Below are 17,060 nucleotides of genomic sequence, written 5' to 3'. Positions count from 1 at the left end.
ACTGTACCAGTTTCAGAAGGTTACAGCTCCTATCAGAGTATCTTGCACATGGGAGGGAGATATTCAGTACACATCACTGATGCAGGTATACTATTGATATATGATTCCAGATGAAGAAATATACATACCCAAAGGTTTAAGGAGAAACCTATTGCATAATACATATTTTCCTTTACTCTTTGATTTCTTTTCTGATTGTTTTGATGCTGTGGGGTTTTTTGTTCCTTCTCTCTGTAATATCTTTGTAACTTTCTCTTAGAGTCCAATTCTGCCTTAAAGCTATTGCAGAGTGATCATATTCTTCCTGCCATTGTACTGTGTTTCATCTCCTCTTTTAATACAGAATTAAAGATTCTTAAGACTTTAAAGGAAGCCTAGAGATTCCTTGAATTCCTTCTCTGAAGTGCTTTTCAAGGAGCAATTTGGATTCCACTAGGACACCTCCCCCAACAGGGAACTCAGCACTCTCAGGGGACCCTCATTCTAATTTTAGACAACTTTCAAGGTCTGGCAAAGACTTCCATTTCTGAGCTGAAATCTGCTTCCCTGAGTCTTCATTCCTTCCCACATTCACTCATTCATCAAAGATTATTGGCACCTACATATACTCAGCGCTACTGCAGGCCTTGGAACACAAACATGAATTAGCCCTGTTCTTTGTCCTCCATCCCTTCGCTAGTGTTCTCTAAGACATGATGTATTTTTACGCTTAAGTCTTAACAGACTCCGAAGACCTTTTGCAAACGTTTCCGGGGTTGGTTTAATCTGGCATTGAAGACAGCCGGTAGGGAACTCTCCCCACACATCTCAGCGCACACCCAAAGTTGTGCTAATTGGCACTGGGGCACCGTCTGTCATGTCTTGTTGCTTAATTAAACCCACATTTGTTTTGAGTGTTCTTTTTACTCTGCTATTTTTTATGCATGAGAGGATAAAAACAAATGAGAAAAACAGTTTATTGTTAAATTCGTTTGGGGGAAACTGTCCTGAATCATAACTCTTTATTGTTCAGACAGCCTTTTATTTCAATGTCTTTGTTGCCCAACAAAACCACAAGCCAGTTGGTTACTGCCCGTTCCTTTCTTCCTCACCAGACTTTAACCTTGACCTTTGATGCTAATTTCTAGTGCCTTTATCGTGAATTCTCTTGTTTTCTATTCAAGAAATAGTGATAACACTTTATATACCTATAAAGCTTCATATCTTTTCAAGATCCTTTTATATCCACTAGCTCAGTACTATTCAGAACCTTGTTCACATGATCTTGCTTTTCTTTTTTCTTTTTATTGCCCATGATACCATTTGATAGTCATTTTCCTACGACTGAATGAGATTTTGAGTATAGGTCAATTTTATTTCTGATGTGAATTATAGTGACTAACAAAGTGTTCATTTTTCAAGTGGGTTTTTACCATGGTATTATCAACAAGCTTAATTATTCACAAATGAAAATGAAGTTTCATAAACTTTTCCTTGACAAATTGAAGGCTTGGTAGGGAAGACTGCATGTGTATAAATCAGAAATTTAAAAATCCATTTATGTAAGGTTTGGACGGTCAGATGGAAGGCAAAGATTTCTTTTACCTAAGGGCGAGTCTTTGGCAGGGAGGAAATAAAACTATAAAGTGAATGGGAGGTATTATAAAATTAATCAGGCAATTAATAACAAGCACTTACTTGCATTCATGGCTATCCCATAGGCAACCAGTTTGTGGAATTTGAGATTTTTGTCTAATTGCCTCCTCCATGGTCCTCTGAAGCACTAGAATAACAAAAATTAAAAGTCTTATTCAGGGAAAATCATAGCAATAACAGTGTCATAAGAGTTAAGAAAGCAAGACTCAGGCCCTGTCTCTAAATTACTGAAGGTGAGGCTACATGACACAAAAATTAGTGGCCATTAATTAAACAAACAAAATCAAATGGTTACTACTGGCTTTGCTGAAATTTCAACTCAATAAAAGTGACTGAGTCAGTAGTTGCCTGGCTATAAGCCAAAACTCTAGAATAAACCTGCTAATAATCATGCCTCAGCTAATTTAGAAAATGAAGATGGTAACCATCATCCTCAGTGACATGGTTTAAGTAGTCTATAAATTATTCCTTACTACACAAAGAAAGGCTCTATATTCATCTACAACTAAATATTCATAAAATTATCAAGATGATTATATAATAAATTATGTAGTCTAGAAGGGTTATTGAAGGTCTTATTTTTCTGTACAGTGCATTATTCTGTTTGGCAGGAAACACAGGTAAGTACCCAACACGGTGAAATCTACATAATTAGGAAATGCCCCAATATGTCTGGTAGGGGCTAAAATTTACATACTAAAATCTATGTACAGTGACTGTTTTCCTGGGCTGAAAACTCAGAGAGATGCTTCTTCAGTGCATTTGGCTCATCTACTTATTTAGCTCCTTTTAATCAGAAATTGTAATAATTCAAGCTGTTATAATACTTCCATCTTCATGAGTCAGGTCAATCTTATTAGCTCTTCTTTTCCGATGAAGCAAACGCATCAGGGGAAGGTTGAGCAATGAGTCCAATGTCGTGTAGGGAGTCAATGGCAAAAGCAAAAGACAAATCAGATGTACCAATTTCAGACGTTCAGTTTTAGTCACTGTGTTCTCACTACAGAGAAACAAACCTCAATCTAACCAGGATTATTGGGAATTTCATAGTGAAGCACATCTTTGTTTTCAATGACACATATTAGATCGTAACAACTGAAATTATTTCAAATAATTTAGTACTCACACTACTTGTCCCTCTCATGAGTGAAAGGAGGTTTCGACTGATTGGTAATAGAATTAGCATGCAGTTAAAATTCAGGCACACTGCAGATGCTCGAGCCCAAGCCAGTGTTGACTGCCCATATATAAACACACAAGAAAGAGATACAGTGAAAACAAGGAAGCCGGGGAAAATAGAATGCATTTTCTTTTCTGAAATGATAATTAATGTGTAGTCCCCAAATCTACTTACTCCCAGAATAACTCGTGTATAAAGGAAAGACTCTTCCTCTTCGTACCAACAGAATGTGTCAATAAACAGATATAAATTTAATCCCAGCCATGAGAGCTAGAGTAGAATGAAAAAAGAACCAATCAATACTGTCTTCAACCTTTTCTTCTATTCAAAATCACTTGGGGTTCTTGGGGTTCTTCTTTTAAAGTGAAATGAAGAGCTTCTCAATATCAACCACAATATACAGTGCTTATTTCTCATAGATTAGTGTTTTAACAGTGATTGTAATGGTAAGAAATTGTTAACTTTATAAAAAAAGACTTTAAACACATATGGGTATATTTTAAGGAAATTAATGAAAAGTACAAAACCATCCTAATCAACATTGCTATCACGTTTTAAGTCAGTGATGTCAAGAAGGAGGAAATCTTTAAAAACAACTCAGAAAGTACTCTAGAAAAATTCCAATTTCATAGTCTAATTCAAAGCCTTCATTCGATTTAGAGAAACATTCATACATGATGCAAAAGCAAACTACTTGACTTTAAAAGTCATGACTTACATGATTCTGCAAGGGTAAATTAAATATATCTATTGAATGTTTTCTAACAAGTTTCAGTCCTTTAACCAGAGCAATACTTGAAGTTATTTCATATCGCTATACAAGTTATCCTAAGAATCAAGATAGTCAATGTATATATTTAAAGTTAAATAACAAAAATGATACTTACTACTAATATGATGGAGAGACTTTCATTCAAAATCCAGCACCCCATCATGACAGCTTTGCTCTTTTGCTGTCAGCAAATTGTTTCTTTCATTCACCTGAACCTAGACGTTGTAACCTTACCCTTAGTAAGGGCTTCCCTGCTAAGTTATTTTGTCTTTTCGTCTTAGGAAGCACCTACTGGGAGCAGCTCCCGAGGAATTTCTAATTAAGGACTTCTCGCCAAAGGCACTTCTCCAAGTTGACATGCCTCCTGACCTCGGTGAAAACAAGGCAAGTCTCTGTCTAATGATTCCTTTCTTCAAAGATTTCACAAGCAAAGAAAGCTCGTTTTATTAAATTAGCCTCATGTACTTTGTACCCCATTCGTTTTCTACATGATTGCAGTCAAGATGATAATAAATCCTTATGTAAATTTGAAAAATAACCTAGCTGCTGATGGCTGGATACAGCAAAACATTTTAATAGAGTTTTCTCTACTTAGCTTCTTTACTTCCTTTCTCCCTCTTTGAAAAAAGCTTTTTATAGAAGACATAGAACAGAGGGTAAATACATATAAGTTAAACAATCTTTCAGAAGATGGTGAAGAAAAAAGAAAAGGATCTTAAAAAAACACAGATGGAAGAATTTTCATAAATTTAACATGTGGCTATGAAGAATGAAGGAGACATTTTTGTGGGATTGATGGAATAAACCCTATTTTCTTCCTAATCCCACTTGGTGCACCCATGAAGTCAGTGAGAATATTCTTTCATACCTCAGTGATCCCAGGAGTGGCTGTGCATAGGCCTGGTCCATTCTCTGACTTGGTGTAAGTTATTAAACAGTGACTATGGTTGCTCTGGTAGGCAAACTTGGCCCACTTGAAGCAAATTTTTGGCTAGTTTTGACTCAAATATTTCATTTAAATTTTTCAGACAATTAAGATGAAAACAGGAGGAGATTTGAATAATTGCTTAAGCTTTCTGCATCTTCATACGGTGAATCTATTTAGTTGTCCTAAAAAAACTAAAACTTTGAAAAAACCTGTTGAGAATAATAATTATGAGTATTCATTGACCTAAATAATAAGAGTAATTCTAAATCCTAAATCAATAATCCAGGCACCAGGTTAAGGACTTTTCCAGTATTGTCCAATTAAATCATACACTGACTCACTCTATGAGGTAGGTTATGATAAGCCCCCTGACACAGAAGTGGAAACAGGCCTAATGAAGTAACTTGCAGTAGGGGCAGCTGGGACCTCAATCCAGTTCTCTCTGATTTTAGCATCTTCATTTTTAACCATTACCCTAAACATTTTTTTTTCCCCACAAGTACACAATTTTATTTGCTATTTTCAGGGGAAACTTAGGCATGAAGTGTAAGCTGATAAAATATGGATACTTAAAGAAGTACAAAAGTAAAAATATCCACTTAGAATAAACTTTAGTGAATTAAGTCTTGCTATCTCTAAATTAAAAAAAAAAAAAAAAAAGCCACAAGCCTATGTATGATGTCAAGGTCACAGCAGGGCCCCACGGGCCAAGAAGGGGCCGCCCACCCCTGTGGGCTCCGGGGAGGACGGGTCAGCAGGGTTAAGTGTGCCCTATAGAAAGGCTGCTATAAACCAATGAAGCCAAACATTTAGCAACATACAACAGACCTTACAAAAAGGAGGAGGTAAGTCCTAGTTGCTGCAGAACTTGGTTCATCAGGCAATATTGGCAAAGGAGAAGAGGGCACAGGCGAGAAGCCTCTGGAAGCGTTTGGAGCCAGACCTGCCTAGAAGCCCAAGGTCAGGCAGCAGAGCTGCCCTCCGAGCCAGGCCCCCCGGACTGACAGGCCGCACGACCAGCCGAAGAAGGTTTCAAAGGAATCCTAGTAGCTCCAACGTCATGTCAGGGAGCAGGGCCCGTGCAGGCTGTGTCCCCAACGCCCCAGAAATATCAGGGAGACGTGCATAGTTACACAAGAGGACTAGAGAGCCAGTGGGAAAGAGATGTTTGCGATGTGCTGTAAACGTCGGCTTTGCAACGTGACCCGGAGTCTCGGCTCCAGAAGCTGGCTGCACAGACACCCCGCCCCGACCTCCATCCCAGGCAAGACCAAGGCAGGGATGGGCGCCAGCTCGCCCGAGCCCCCGGGTGGGTCCCACGAGGCAAAACTTGTACCTCCTTTTAACTGACTTAACAGGCCAGCCCCAAAGGCAGCAGCACTTTCAAGCATTTCTAAGAAGTAAAAACACTGTGTGGTCTGTCCACACGGGGAAAGAAAAGATGCACAGGGCTCTCGCCTAGAAATGACAAATGGAGAAGCCTCGATTGATCCGGGCCGGGTCAGGAAGGAGGCCCGGGAAGCAGTGAACACGCGGAGGCCAGGAGGAACCACCAACCCACCACATCGAGGAGGCAGAGCAGACCCCCTGCCCCGAGGACCAGGGCCTGGTGCTGCCACGGTGACCAGCGGGCACCCAGAGCCCGGGGCCATGGCGCTGCTGCCACTGCCCACCAGTGAGGCCCAGGCTCCGTTACAGTCTGTTTATGTAGCAAAAAGAACGCTGCCCTGGGGGCTTCCCTGGTGGCGCAGCGGTTGAGAATCTGCCTGCCAATGCAGGGGACACGGGTTCGAGCCCTGGTCTGGGAAGATCCCACATGCCGCGGAGCAACTAGGCCCGTGAGCCACAACTACTGAGTCTGCGCGTCTGGAGCCTGTGCTCCGCAACAAGAGAGGCCGCGATAATGAGGGGCCCGTGCACCGCGATGAAGAGTGGCCCCCACTTGCCACAACTAGAGAAAGCCCTCGCACAGAAACGAAGACCCAACACAGCCAAAAATAAAAATAAATAAATAAATTAATTAATTAAAAAAAAAAAAAAGAACGCTGTCCTTTCAGGAATCTTCGGTGATTAAAAGGGTCAGTCAGGAGCGCCCTGCCTCAGGCCCGAGCGGCCCTTGGCAAAACCAAGCGGAGGTCCCTATGGGTTCGCCCACTCGGGCAGCAGGCCTCCTGAGTGGGGACGCCCGGCCTCGGACAGCTGGCCCCGTCCCTCACCGCCCACCTCAAGGGCACAGAAGGAGTCACACCCAGACCTCTCTCGAGAAATTGTACAAAGCAGATTTCTTCTCACAGTCAGGCTTCCTCGACATGGCGGATCGTTGCATCTTGGGAAAAGGTAAAACATTTCTAAAGCTGCGGACACTGTCTTCCTCACATCCTTCCTTGAACCCCGTTCTCGCAAAATGGTGGCCTTCTCGCCGGGCTCCCTGCTTGGGCCTGCGGGGGAGTCGTGCAGCTCCTGGGGGACCCCGCAGAGGAACCCGCCTGTTCTGCACCCCTGTGGTTGCAGGAAGAGCCGATGCGGCTGCCCAGCTGCTCGGCTGCCCCCTGTCGGCCTGGTGGACCCGGTCTGCGGGAGCTCCGTCCCTGGACCCTGGAGCCCTCGGTGCACGTGCGTCACCCGCAGCTGTGACGTTTTGCTGTCTCCTCTAATTCTGTCCTCTGCAAGTTTTATTAGTGAGGTGATATTGTAAAATTCCGCTCCCTCTGCAAGGTCTTTGTGAATGACCGGTGTCGCAGGGTGTGCACTACGGGCCCAAACTAGGTGCGGACTCTGACCATGAAAGAGACACACCTGTTTCATCCTTGTCCGCGTCCGGGTCGAGGTGGGCCTGGCACAGACGGTGCAGGAAGGATTTCGGATCCCGGCACGACGCCTGACGAGCGGTGCCTCGGCCGTTGAGCAGGACACGCTCCGGGGGTGCAGTGCCGAGGCGCAGAGCCCCGCCCCGAGGCCAATCCCCCCTCAGCCCCGCCCCTGGCCGCCCCCAACCCCGCCCCGAGGCCAACCCCCAACCCCAGGAGCTCGCAGCGATTCTCCGCCAAGATCGCGGCAAACGCCACCACAGCTCCCTGAACATCTCCTTTTATGAAGTACTAGTAAATGGATTTGTGCATCAAACACACTTAACATACAGTATAAATTGCATTCTTGTAATTGGACACATTTATGTCACAGGAATTAATTTAATGTAGTTAATAATTAATTGTGAATAAACACAGTCCTCCCTCAGTAAATGCAGGGGATTGGTTCGAAGACCCCCTCGCGTACCAAAATCTGCGGACGCTCAAGTCCCTTATATAAAATGGTGTAGTATTTGCATATAACCTATACTCATCACCCTGTATACTTTAAATCATCCCTAGAGTACTTAAAATACCGAATACAATGAAAATGCTAGTAAATAGTTGCCAGAGTGCATCAACTTCAAGTCTGCCTTTTGGAACTTTCTGAAATGGAAAAAAAAATTCTTTTTTCAATCCGTGGTTGTTGAATCCGTGGATGTGGAACCTGTAGGTACAGAGCACCAACTGTATCCTGTTATATGTGATTAAGTATGCCATCTCTTTCTACATAATGCCGATAGGTTATAGAGAAATGAATATATGTTTCCTATTTTATTAACCATTTTCTTTTTAATTTTCTATATAGGAAGATGTCTTTGACATGTTGGAGACTTGTAGACTCAGGGGAGGAACTGTACCTTCCAGGGTTGGCTAATTCCTAGCGATAGAAAGCAACCTGCAGAGAACAGCCTTTGATATGCAAACCAATCCATCTAGAGCCCGTTCCCCAAACGTCTCCTGGATCAAACTCTCACACACCAATCTAATGTTCTTTTTTCCCTAAGTCACCTGAGGGCCAGATACTGGACAACTAGGCGCCACTTTTCCAGCCCAGAGCCTATTGGAATTATTCAAACTACCCAATCCTAAGCTTGCTCAGGATTCATTCATTCCCACCAAAACCTCAATAAAGGCTCTGGCTCATGCTCATCCCCTTTCTCCTGCCTCCTGACTGACCCTGGTGCTTCCCTATGTGGCCCTGTGTGGTGTGCGTGTCCCCTCCTCTTGGGAGCTCTAGGTAAGAAACTCTTCTTTCAAGGCAGATGTCTCCATGTCTGTCATCTTACCATACTTGGCTGGAACAAATCCCAGGTACCTTTTAAAACACCCATATTTCTAACCATTTTGAGCTTTGGTATCATAAGTGAAGCATTTTGATGGATGGGGGAGCCTTCTCCTTGTCACCCAGACCTGGCTGTGTTACCTCTTTTGAGCCTCAGTTTATACATTTGCTTAGCGGGGCTAATTGTAATATCTACCTCGTGAGTTCAACCTCATTCCTCCTCCACTTCCAGCCCCCCTAACCAAGGCACGTACACCCACACAGTTATAAAACACTCACACTTATGTGAGATAATGCTTCTTTGGGAGAAGTTTTAGAGTAGCCACAAAAAATTAGCAAATTTGCTTCTCTTTAGAAAAAGATATCATTTTTGTAAGGAACTTTCCCCTCTAGAAATAGATAAAAGTACATGTATTTTGGCAGCATTAACCTGAGGTAAGCGTGCAGCTAGTGAAATATCCTCAGTAGCTTTTTTAACAGTGAGAAATAACAAAGGTGTAAAGTCTTCATATTCATTTCTTTAAGCCAATAATCTTCCATGATGAAATGATTTGTTATTTCTGAAGTGTTTAGGATTTACGTGTCTTAGAGGCATTATTCAGTTGGGTTATAAAAATTAATTCAGAGAGACTACCTCCAGAATTTTATACTATCTTGTCTATTTTAGATTCAATGAGTGTCAGGAAGAGTTGGGCTTTTCTAGCCTTCTTCTTCACACGGTGTTACAAATGAGAGGCATATATTGCTGAATAATAATTGTGGTCACATTTTTGTTGTTAATTGCTTAGACTATTTCTAGTGCTACAATAAAAATATAAAGGTTTAAGTTTAAAAACACATCTTTGCATGCTCCATTCTTATTTCTAAAATGTGATGTGTTTGTTCCTCATTTTGAATATGTAAGGATACTTTGTGTTAAAGTGAAGCTATTATTCATTTATAGCGTAAAAAAATGGTTCATAGTTGTATTATGAAAGTATAAATCATGATTTAACTTCAGCATTTTTCTTTTATTTATTTATTTATTTATTTTTGGCTGCGTTTGGGTCTTCGTTTCTGTGCAAGGGCTTTCTCTAGTTGCGGCAAGCGGGGGCCACTCCATCGCGGTGCGCGGGCCTCTCACTGTCGCGGCCTCTCCTGTTGTGGAGCACAGGCTCCAGACGCACAGGCTCAGTAGTTGTGGCTCACGGGCCTAGTTGCTCCACGGCATGTGGGATCTTCCCAGACCAGGGCTCGAACCCGTGTCCCCTGCATTGGCAGGCAGATTCTCAACCACTGCGGCACCAGGGAAGCCCCAGCATCTTTCTTTATAGATTTTATTTTTGTAGAACTTGCATGATATTTAGTTTACTCATATTAAAAAATATGTGACTTTCAAATTATATTCAATTCACTCAGAACTCAACACCTGTTCAATTGATGGACATACCTTTTCTTCTCATCTTCTCTATATTCACACATAAGAATAATCTGTTGACATCACTGGTTGGTTTACAATGTTGGAATCAGATTTTATAAAACACAAGATATCATACCTTATATCACACACCCAAATACAACTCAGTTCAGCCTCTGGGCTCCTCAGAAGCTCTCAGTTTTGATGACTAAGATATTGTGGTTGCTCTCTTTATTTCTAATTTACCTGGTGAAGTTCGAGGATGCCTATCACGCCCCAAAATGTCAGCCGCAATTTTTACTTCAGTGAAGAAATCTGTACAGATCAGAATTTAAATCAGAACTATCTGAATCATTTCCCAAGAATTGGGGCCAAGTGAATGGAGTTGCGCCTAAGGAGAGGGAATTGTACGAAAACTACTAAAATGATATAAATGCTCAGAATTTGATCTAGTCTCATCTAATTGTTTTTCATTGCTAATAAGTTGTGTCCATTTCATTTCCAGAATTTTCTCAAAACAAATGAAGTGAAATCTGCATTGTGTGTTTCTGAGGCAGATACAATCTTTCTAATTAAATGGATATATTGGTTGGTTCTTCCAGCTCACTACACAAAAGATGTGGGTTTTTTCCCTTGTAAAGATCACCAATAACGAACTTTCTATAATGGAAAAAGTAGGAGGGAAACCAAACAAATACATTTACAAAGGCAGGTTAATTGCTTGTATGTATGACACAAACTCCAGGCTGCCCACAGTACATTCCTGGACTGGATTTGCTGCGTTATAGTTTTAGTTCTTTTTAGTTTCTTAGTTGAACAGTTGACCGAACAAAGAAACACTTTGATCCTCAAGGGCAAGATTGATCATCTAGTAGCTTTTGTTGCTGCATACTAAAATCTAAGTTTCCTGTAGATATAGCAGAGTTCACAGAGCATAAAAATCACATTGCCAAATTTCCTCTTCTAAGCATTGAACATGTTTTTGCCCCTTTTCCTAAAAGCATTTATAAACAACTAAGTATTAAAGTGAAAAGAGGTGAAAAAAAGAAATTAAAAAATACAAACACATATATCTCAGGTCTTTACATAGTTATTTTGAAGAACATTTGTTGTGAAAATTATGAAATTCTGTTAGATAAATCATATGTTGAATAAATTCAACTTTTTAAAGAAAAAGTAGAATAAAAGAAAAAAGAAAGCCATGCATTGAAATATATCTGATTTTTAAATAAAATTTAATTAAATATATCACCAATACCCTACCTTTTGCTGAATTAAGTATATTGAATTTTTGTTTTAGGAAACATTATGCTCTCTTAATGTCATGTAAAAATGGCTTGTTTCACAAACTTTGTTAACATTATCCAGTTCAAGCCTTTTTTTTCCCACCTAGGCATAATTCTTTCATTTATCCAAGTTTCATAATTTCAAATGAATACTTACTGAAACCGCTGCGCGCATCACATGATGCTAGACACAGAGGATCTTAGAGTCTGGTGAATAGTGAATAGTCCCCTATTTAGAAGCTTACAATGTAGCAGGGAACATGTGCAACAACTAAAGAATCATTTAAAGGTGAGTACATCCTGGAGTGGTAGAGATTGTCCACCTGAGGGTCACTGAAGCACAAAGAGATCTAGCTGAAGGATTTACCGTAGGGAGAATTCTCTCTAGATGGGGATCAATCTGGGTTTTGTCAAAAATTATATAATGTGAAGAAGAGAAGGAGGCAAATAAGTTTGAATTTCTATGTCTCTCAAAGGGTCAATTTGAAAAGCTCCCAAAACATCAAACAGCAAGCAAAAATTACTCCTGCTTCTAGTTCTCTTTCTGTGGTCACCTCTGATCCAGTCTGCTAAGCCCAGAGGGCTTTGTGCTTTGTTTGCCTTCCTCTTCCCTACTGCTCACATATGTTTGCAGCACATTTCATCTTTACATTTACTGAGTCACCTAAAATATTTCCGGGAGTCATTTGGAGAGCTACTTCTTCTAGGGCACGGATGCTGGGTAGCCTCAGGGTCATAGTTCAAAAGCAAGCAGAGTGACTAACTCATCATTTCTTACCCCCAAACTAAGTGGTACAGTTCAAAGCTTCCTGTTTTGCCAGTTTTAACTTTTTGACTTAGGAATCTGGTGAAAGTCAGAATTATCATGCTTTTTATGTGTTTTATATCGTACCTAGCATACACTGAAACTTAATAAAGGTTAAATAATAAACACAGAACCACATTCATTTCTCTTCTTCCTAAAACATAAGACAATTCTGTACAAATCCCTACACAGATACAATTGCAGGATTTTCGAGCAACGTTTTTCCTTAAAGTTTAAAAGTGAGAGGAAAGTTTTCCTGTCTAGGTAGTGAATTATTTAACTTCTAGTTCAGGAAAATTTAAAGTTTAAGAAGGCTAGTCTAGAAATCCCTTCTTTGCATATCCAAGCTGTTCATCTCTCAAAAGTCAAAGTGGATGCCAGAATTCCATAGATTTCATTTTTCAAGATGAACATTCATATTTGAACATATTTCAAGCCAGATGGTTTACAGTTCATGTATTTGTTGCTGTTTTCCTGCCACAACAACTAAATATTGAAGACACATATTTGTGATGAGGAGAGCACTTCCAAACCATCTCTCCTGCTGCTCTTTCACATTGCATGCTTCCTAATCCCCTGTGTGCTGCAGGGAAAGTTTCTGAGGAATCAAGCAGTAGATTACATCCATTTGATTTAATAGACCGGGGAGGGGTGAAACAACATAAAACAAGCTTCTTAAAAATAAATATTTTTTTGTAACAGCCATGAATTTTCTGGTAGTAAATAAAAAAGCAAATGAACACCTATTGAAATATTCTGTTTTCATGATCCATTTAGACAAGCTGGAAAGTTTACTTTTAAGCCAAACTGTGGGACTGTTTGATCAGAGTTCAGAAAAGGACAGAAGGATCAAACAAAGGTTTTGTATTTCTTTTTTTTTTAAAATAAAGCCATCAGATAAGAAAGTATTAGCTGGAGAAAGCATTGTACATTTGTTCTGAAGGATGCCAATGTCACTCAACAGGCTCAATGGTATCTCTCTTCTAGGATGAAATGATTTGCTGCTCATTCGTCATCTCATGTGCAATTTGTCATTATTCTGCTCAGCTATCAATATTTGTATTATTACAATATTAAAGATTCATTTTGTTGACAAAGGACTCAGGAAGCTGAGCCATAATAATACAAAAATTTTAAAAATGGAAAATAGAAGAAAGAATTGTAAGCACAGAAAAGAGGTATGTTTGCTTGGTAGCTTAACAAAATTTCTATGAATATTCAATAAACAGTAAACTAGAAACTGGCAAAAAGGGACAAACCTGTCCACAGTCATCACCACAACCATCATCCAATAACACAGGACATGCACACACAAAAGACTTAGTAATAACTTTTCTTTTTGGCCATGCTGTGCGGCATGCAAGATCCTCACCAGGGATCGAACCCATGCCCCCTGCAATGGAAGTGAAGAGTCTTAACCATTGGACTGCCAGGGAAGTCCCAAGTAAAATTTTTTAAAAGATGGTCTTCAGGGGCTTCCCTGGTGGCGCACTGTTTGAGAATCTGCCTGCCAATGCAGGGGACACGGGTTCGAGCCCTGGTCTGGGAAGATCCCACATGCCGCGGAGCAACTAGGCCCGTGAGCCACAATTACTGAGCCTGCGCGTCTGGAGCCTGTGCTCCGCAACAAGAGAGGCCGCGACAGTGAGAGGCCCGCGCACTGTGATGAAGAGTGGCCCCCACTTGCTGCAACTAGAGAAAGCCCTCGCACAGAAACGAAGACCCAACACAGCCAAAAATAAATAAATTAAAAAAAAAAAAAAAAAGATGGTCTTCAGAACTTCATACTTAGAATCAAAATTGCCTAGACTCAACTGGGGGCTAGCCCTACTACCAGCATCTCACAGAAGCTGTGGTCACGTTCTGTAGCCATTCCACGGGCCAGCCTTGCCCACCAGCATGCCATAGCAGCCATGGCCAGGCTCTGCAGCTGGTCTAGGGGTAGCCTTGCCTATGTATAATCGAAAATATAAAATGTGAGGGAGGGGGAATAAAAAGTTGAAGTTTTGGAATTTAATTTTTTTTAAAAGTTTATAAAAATGGCAATAAATACATACATATCAATAATTACTTTGAAAGTAAATGAACTAAATTTGCCAATCAAAAAACAGAATGGCTGAATGGATTTTTAAAAAAATCTATCTATATTCTTTCTACAAGAGACTCACTTCAGTAGAAAGGACACACATAGACTGAAAGTGAGGGGATGGAAAGAGATATTTCAAGCAAATGGTAATGAAAAGAGACATGGAGTAGCTATATTCATGTCAGACAAAATAGACTTTGAAACAAAGACTGTAATAAAAGACAAAGAAGGGCATTACAAAATGACAAAGGGGTCAATCCAGCAAGAAGATATAACATTTATAAAAGTATATGTATCCAACAGATGAGCACCAAGATATGTAAGCAAATATTAATAGACTTAAAGGGGAAAATTGAAAGCAATACAACAATAGTAGGGGACTTTAACACCTCACTTACATCAATGGATAGATCATCCAGACAGAAAATCAATAAGAAAATATTGGACTTAAACACCACATTAAGCCAGATGAACTTAATAGATATACATAGAACATTCATCCAAAAGGAGCAGAATATACATTCTTCTCAAATTCACATGAAATATTCTCCAGGACAGATAACATGTTAGGTCACAAAACAAGTCTCAATAAATCGAGAAGATTGAAATCATATCAAACATCTTCTTTGACCACAATGGCATGAAACTAGAAATCAATCACAAAAAAGGGAAATGCCACAAAAAATATGGAGATTAAACAGCATGCTACAGTAAAATCAATGGGTAATCAAAGAAATCAAAGAAGAATTTAAAAAATACCTAGAGACATATGAAAAGAGAAATACAGCATACCAAAAACTATGGGATGCAGCAAAAATGGTTCTAAGAAGGCAGTTCATAGCAATATCAGCCTACCTCAAGAAACAAGAAAAATCTCAAATAAGCAGTTTAACTTTATACCAGAAGGAAGTAGAAAAGGAAGAACCAATGAAGCCCAAAATTAGGAGAAGGGAGGAAATAATAAAAATCAGAGCAGAAATAAATGAAATCGAGACTGAAAAAACAGTAGAAAGATCAATGAAACTAAGAGCTGGTTCTTTGAAAAGATAAATGAAATTGATAAGCCTTTAGCTAGACTAATCAAGAAAAAAAGGAGAGAGAGGACTCAAATAAATAAAACCAGAGATGAAAGAAGAGACGTTATGACAGATAACACAGAAATACAAAGGATCATAAGGGACTATAAGAACTATTATATACCAACAAGTTGGACAACAATAAGAAAAGAAATGAATAAGTTCCTAGAGACATACAATCTTCCAAGACTGTATGATGAAGAAACAGAAAATTTGGATAGACCAATTACTAGTAAGGAGATTGAAACAGTAATCAAAGATCTCCCAAGAAAGAAAAGCCCAGGACCAGACAGCTTCATTGGCAAATTCTACAAAATAATCAAAGAGGATTTAATACCCATCCTTATCAAACTCTTCCAAAATATAGCAGAGGAGGGAAACCTTCCAAACACATTTTACAAAACCAGCATTACCCTGATACCAAAACCAGACAAGAATACCACAAAAGAAGAAATTACAGGCCAATATCCTTGATAAACATAGATGCAAAAATCTTCAACAAAATATTAGCAAACCAGATCCAACAATACAGTAAAGGGATCATCCACCATGATCAAGTGGGTTGTATTCCAGGTTTACAAGGATGGTTCAACATCTGCAAATCAATCAGTGTGATACTCACATTACAAAATGAAGGATAAAAAGTATATGAACACCTCAATAGCTGCAGAAAAAGCATTTGACAAAATCCAACATCCACTTTGATAAAGCTTCTCAATAAAAAAGAGAGAGGACTCAAATAAAAAGAGAGAAGACTCATAATAAAAGTTATATATGACAAACCCACAGCTACTCAAGGGTGAAAAGCTCAAAGCTTTTCCTCTAAGATCAGGAAAAAGAAAGGGAGGCCAACTCTCACCACTTTTATTTGACATAGTATTGGAAGTCCTAGCCACAGCAATTAGGCAAGAAAAAAATGAAAAGCATCCAAATCGGATAGGAAGAAGTAAAACTGTCACTATTTGCAGATGGCAGGATACTATATATAGAAAACCCTAAAGACTCCATCAAAAAACTTAGAACTAATAAACAAATTCAGTAATGTTGCAGAATACAAAATCAATATACAGAAATCTGTGGCATTTCTATGCACTAATAAGGAAATATCAGAAAGAGAAATTAAGAAAATATTTCCATTTACAATTGCATCAAAAAAGAATAAAATACCTAGGAATAAATTTAACCAAGGATGTGAAAGACCTGTATATGGAAAACTATGACACTCATGAAAGAAATTGAAGAAGACACAAATAAATGGAAAGATATTCCATGTTCATGGATCGGAAGAATTAATATTAAAATGTCCATAATACCCAAACTAATCTAGAGTCAATGAAGTTGTTATCAAAATGTCAATGGCATATTTCACAGAACTAGAACAAATAATTCTAAAATTTGTATGGAGACATGAAAGATCCCAAATAGTCAAAAGAATCTGCAGAGATTCAAAAGAACAGATGGAGATATCATGCTCCCTGATTTCAAACTATGTTACAAAGCTATAGTAATCAAAACCGTATTGTACTGGCATAAAAAGAGACACAGATCAATGGAACAGAATTGAGAGCCCAGAAGTAAATCTGCATATATATGAACAGTTAATTTACAACTAAGGAGCAAAGAACATACAAAGGAAAGAGGATAGTCTCATCTATAAATGGTGTTGAGAAAACTGGATAGCCACATGCAAAAGAATGAAACTAGACACCTATCTTACACTTTACACAAAAATTAACTTAACATGGATTTAAAACTTGTATGTAAG

At 39.4% G+C, this 17,060-nt stretch overlaps 1 protein-coding gene and 1 long non-coding RNA gene across 2 annotated transcripts in view; both read right to left on the bottom strand.

The window, feature by feature from the left end:
* The window catches only part of NOX3 (NADPH oxidase 3), a 69,045-nt gene extending 62,850 nt beyond the window's left edge, over positions 1–6,195 (bottom strand). The window contains 4 exon segments of the mRNA XM_082475053.1: positions 1,678–1,762; positions 2,762–3,085; positions 3,703–3,771; positions 3,775–6,195. Of these exon segments, the coding sequence (XP_082331179.1) occupies positions 1,678–1,762; positions 2,762–3,085; positions 3,703–3,771; positions 3,775–3,792 (496 nt within the window). The 5' untranslated portion in view covers positions 3,793–6,195.
* Positions 1–17,060, bottom strand: part of LOC309667022 — a 398,987-nt gene that overhangs the window by 332,610 nt on the left and 49,317 nt on the right. The gene's annotated exons all lie outside the window — the stretch shown is intronic.

This window comes from Balaenoptera physalus (assembly GCF_965194825.1).
Source record: "Balaenoptera physalus genome assembly, chromosome: 9".
NCBI classification, from domain to species: domain Eukaryota; kingdom Metazoa; phylum Chordata; class Mammalia; order Artiodactyla; family Balaenopteridae; genus Balaenoptera; species Balaenoptera physalus.
This window is presented reverse-complemented; position numbering and strand designations above follow the sequence as displayed.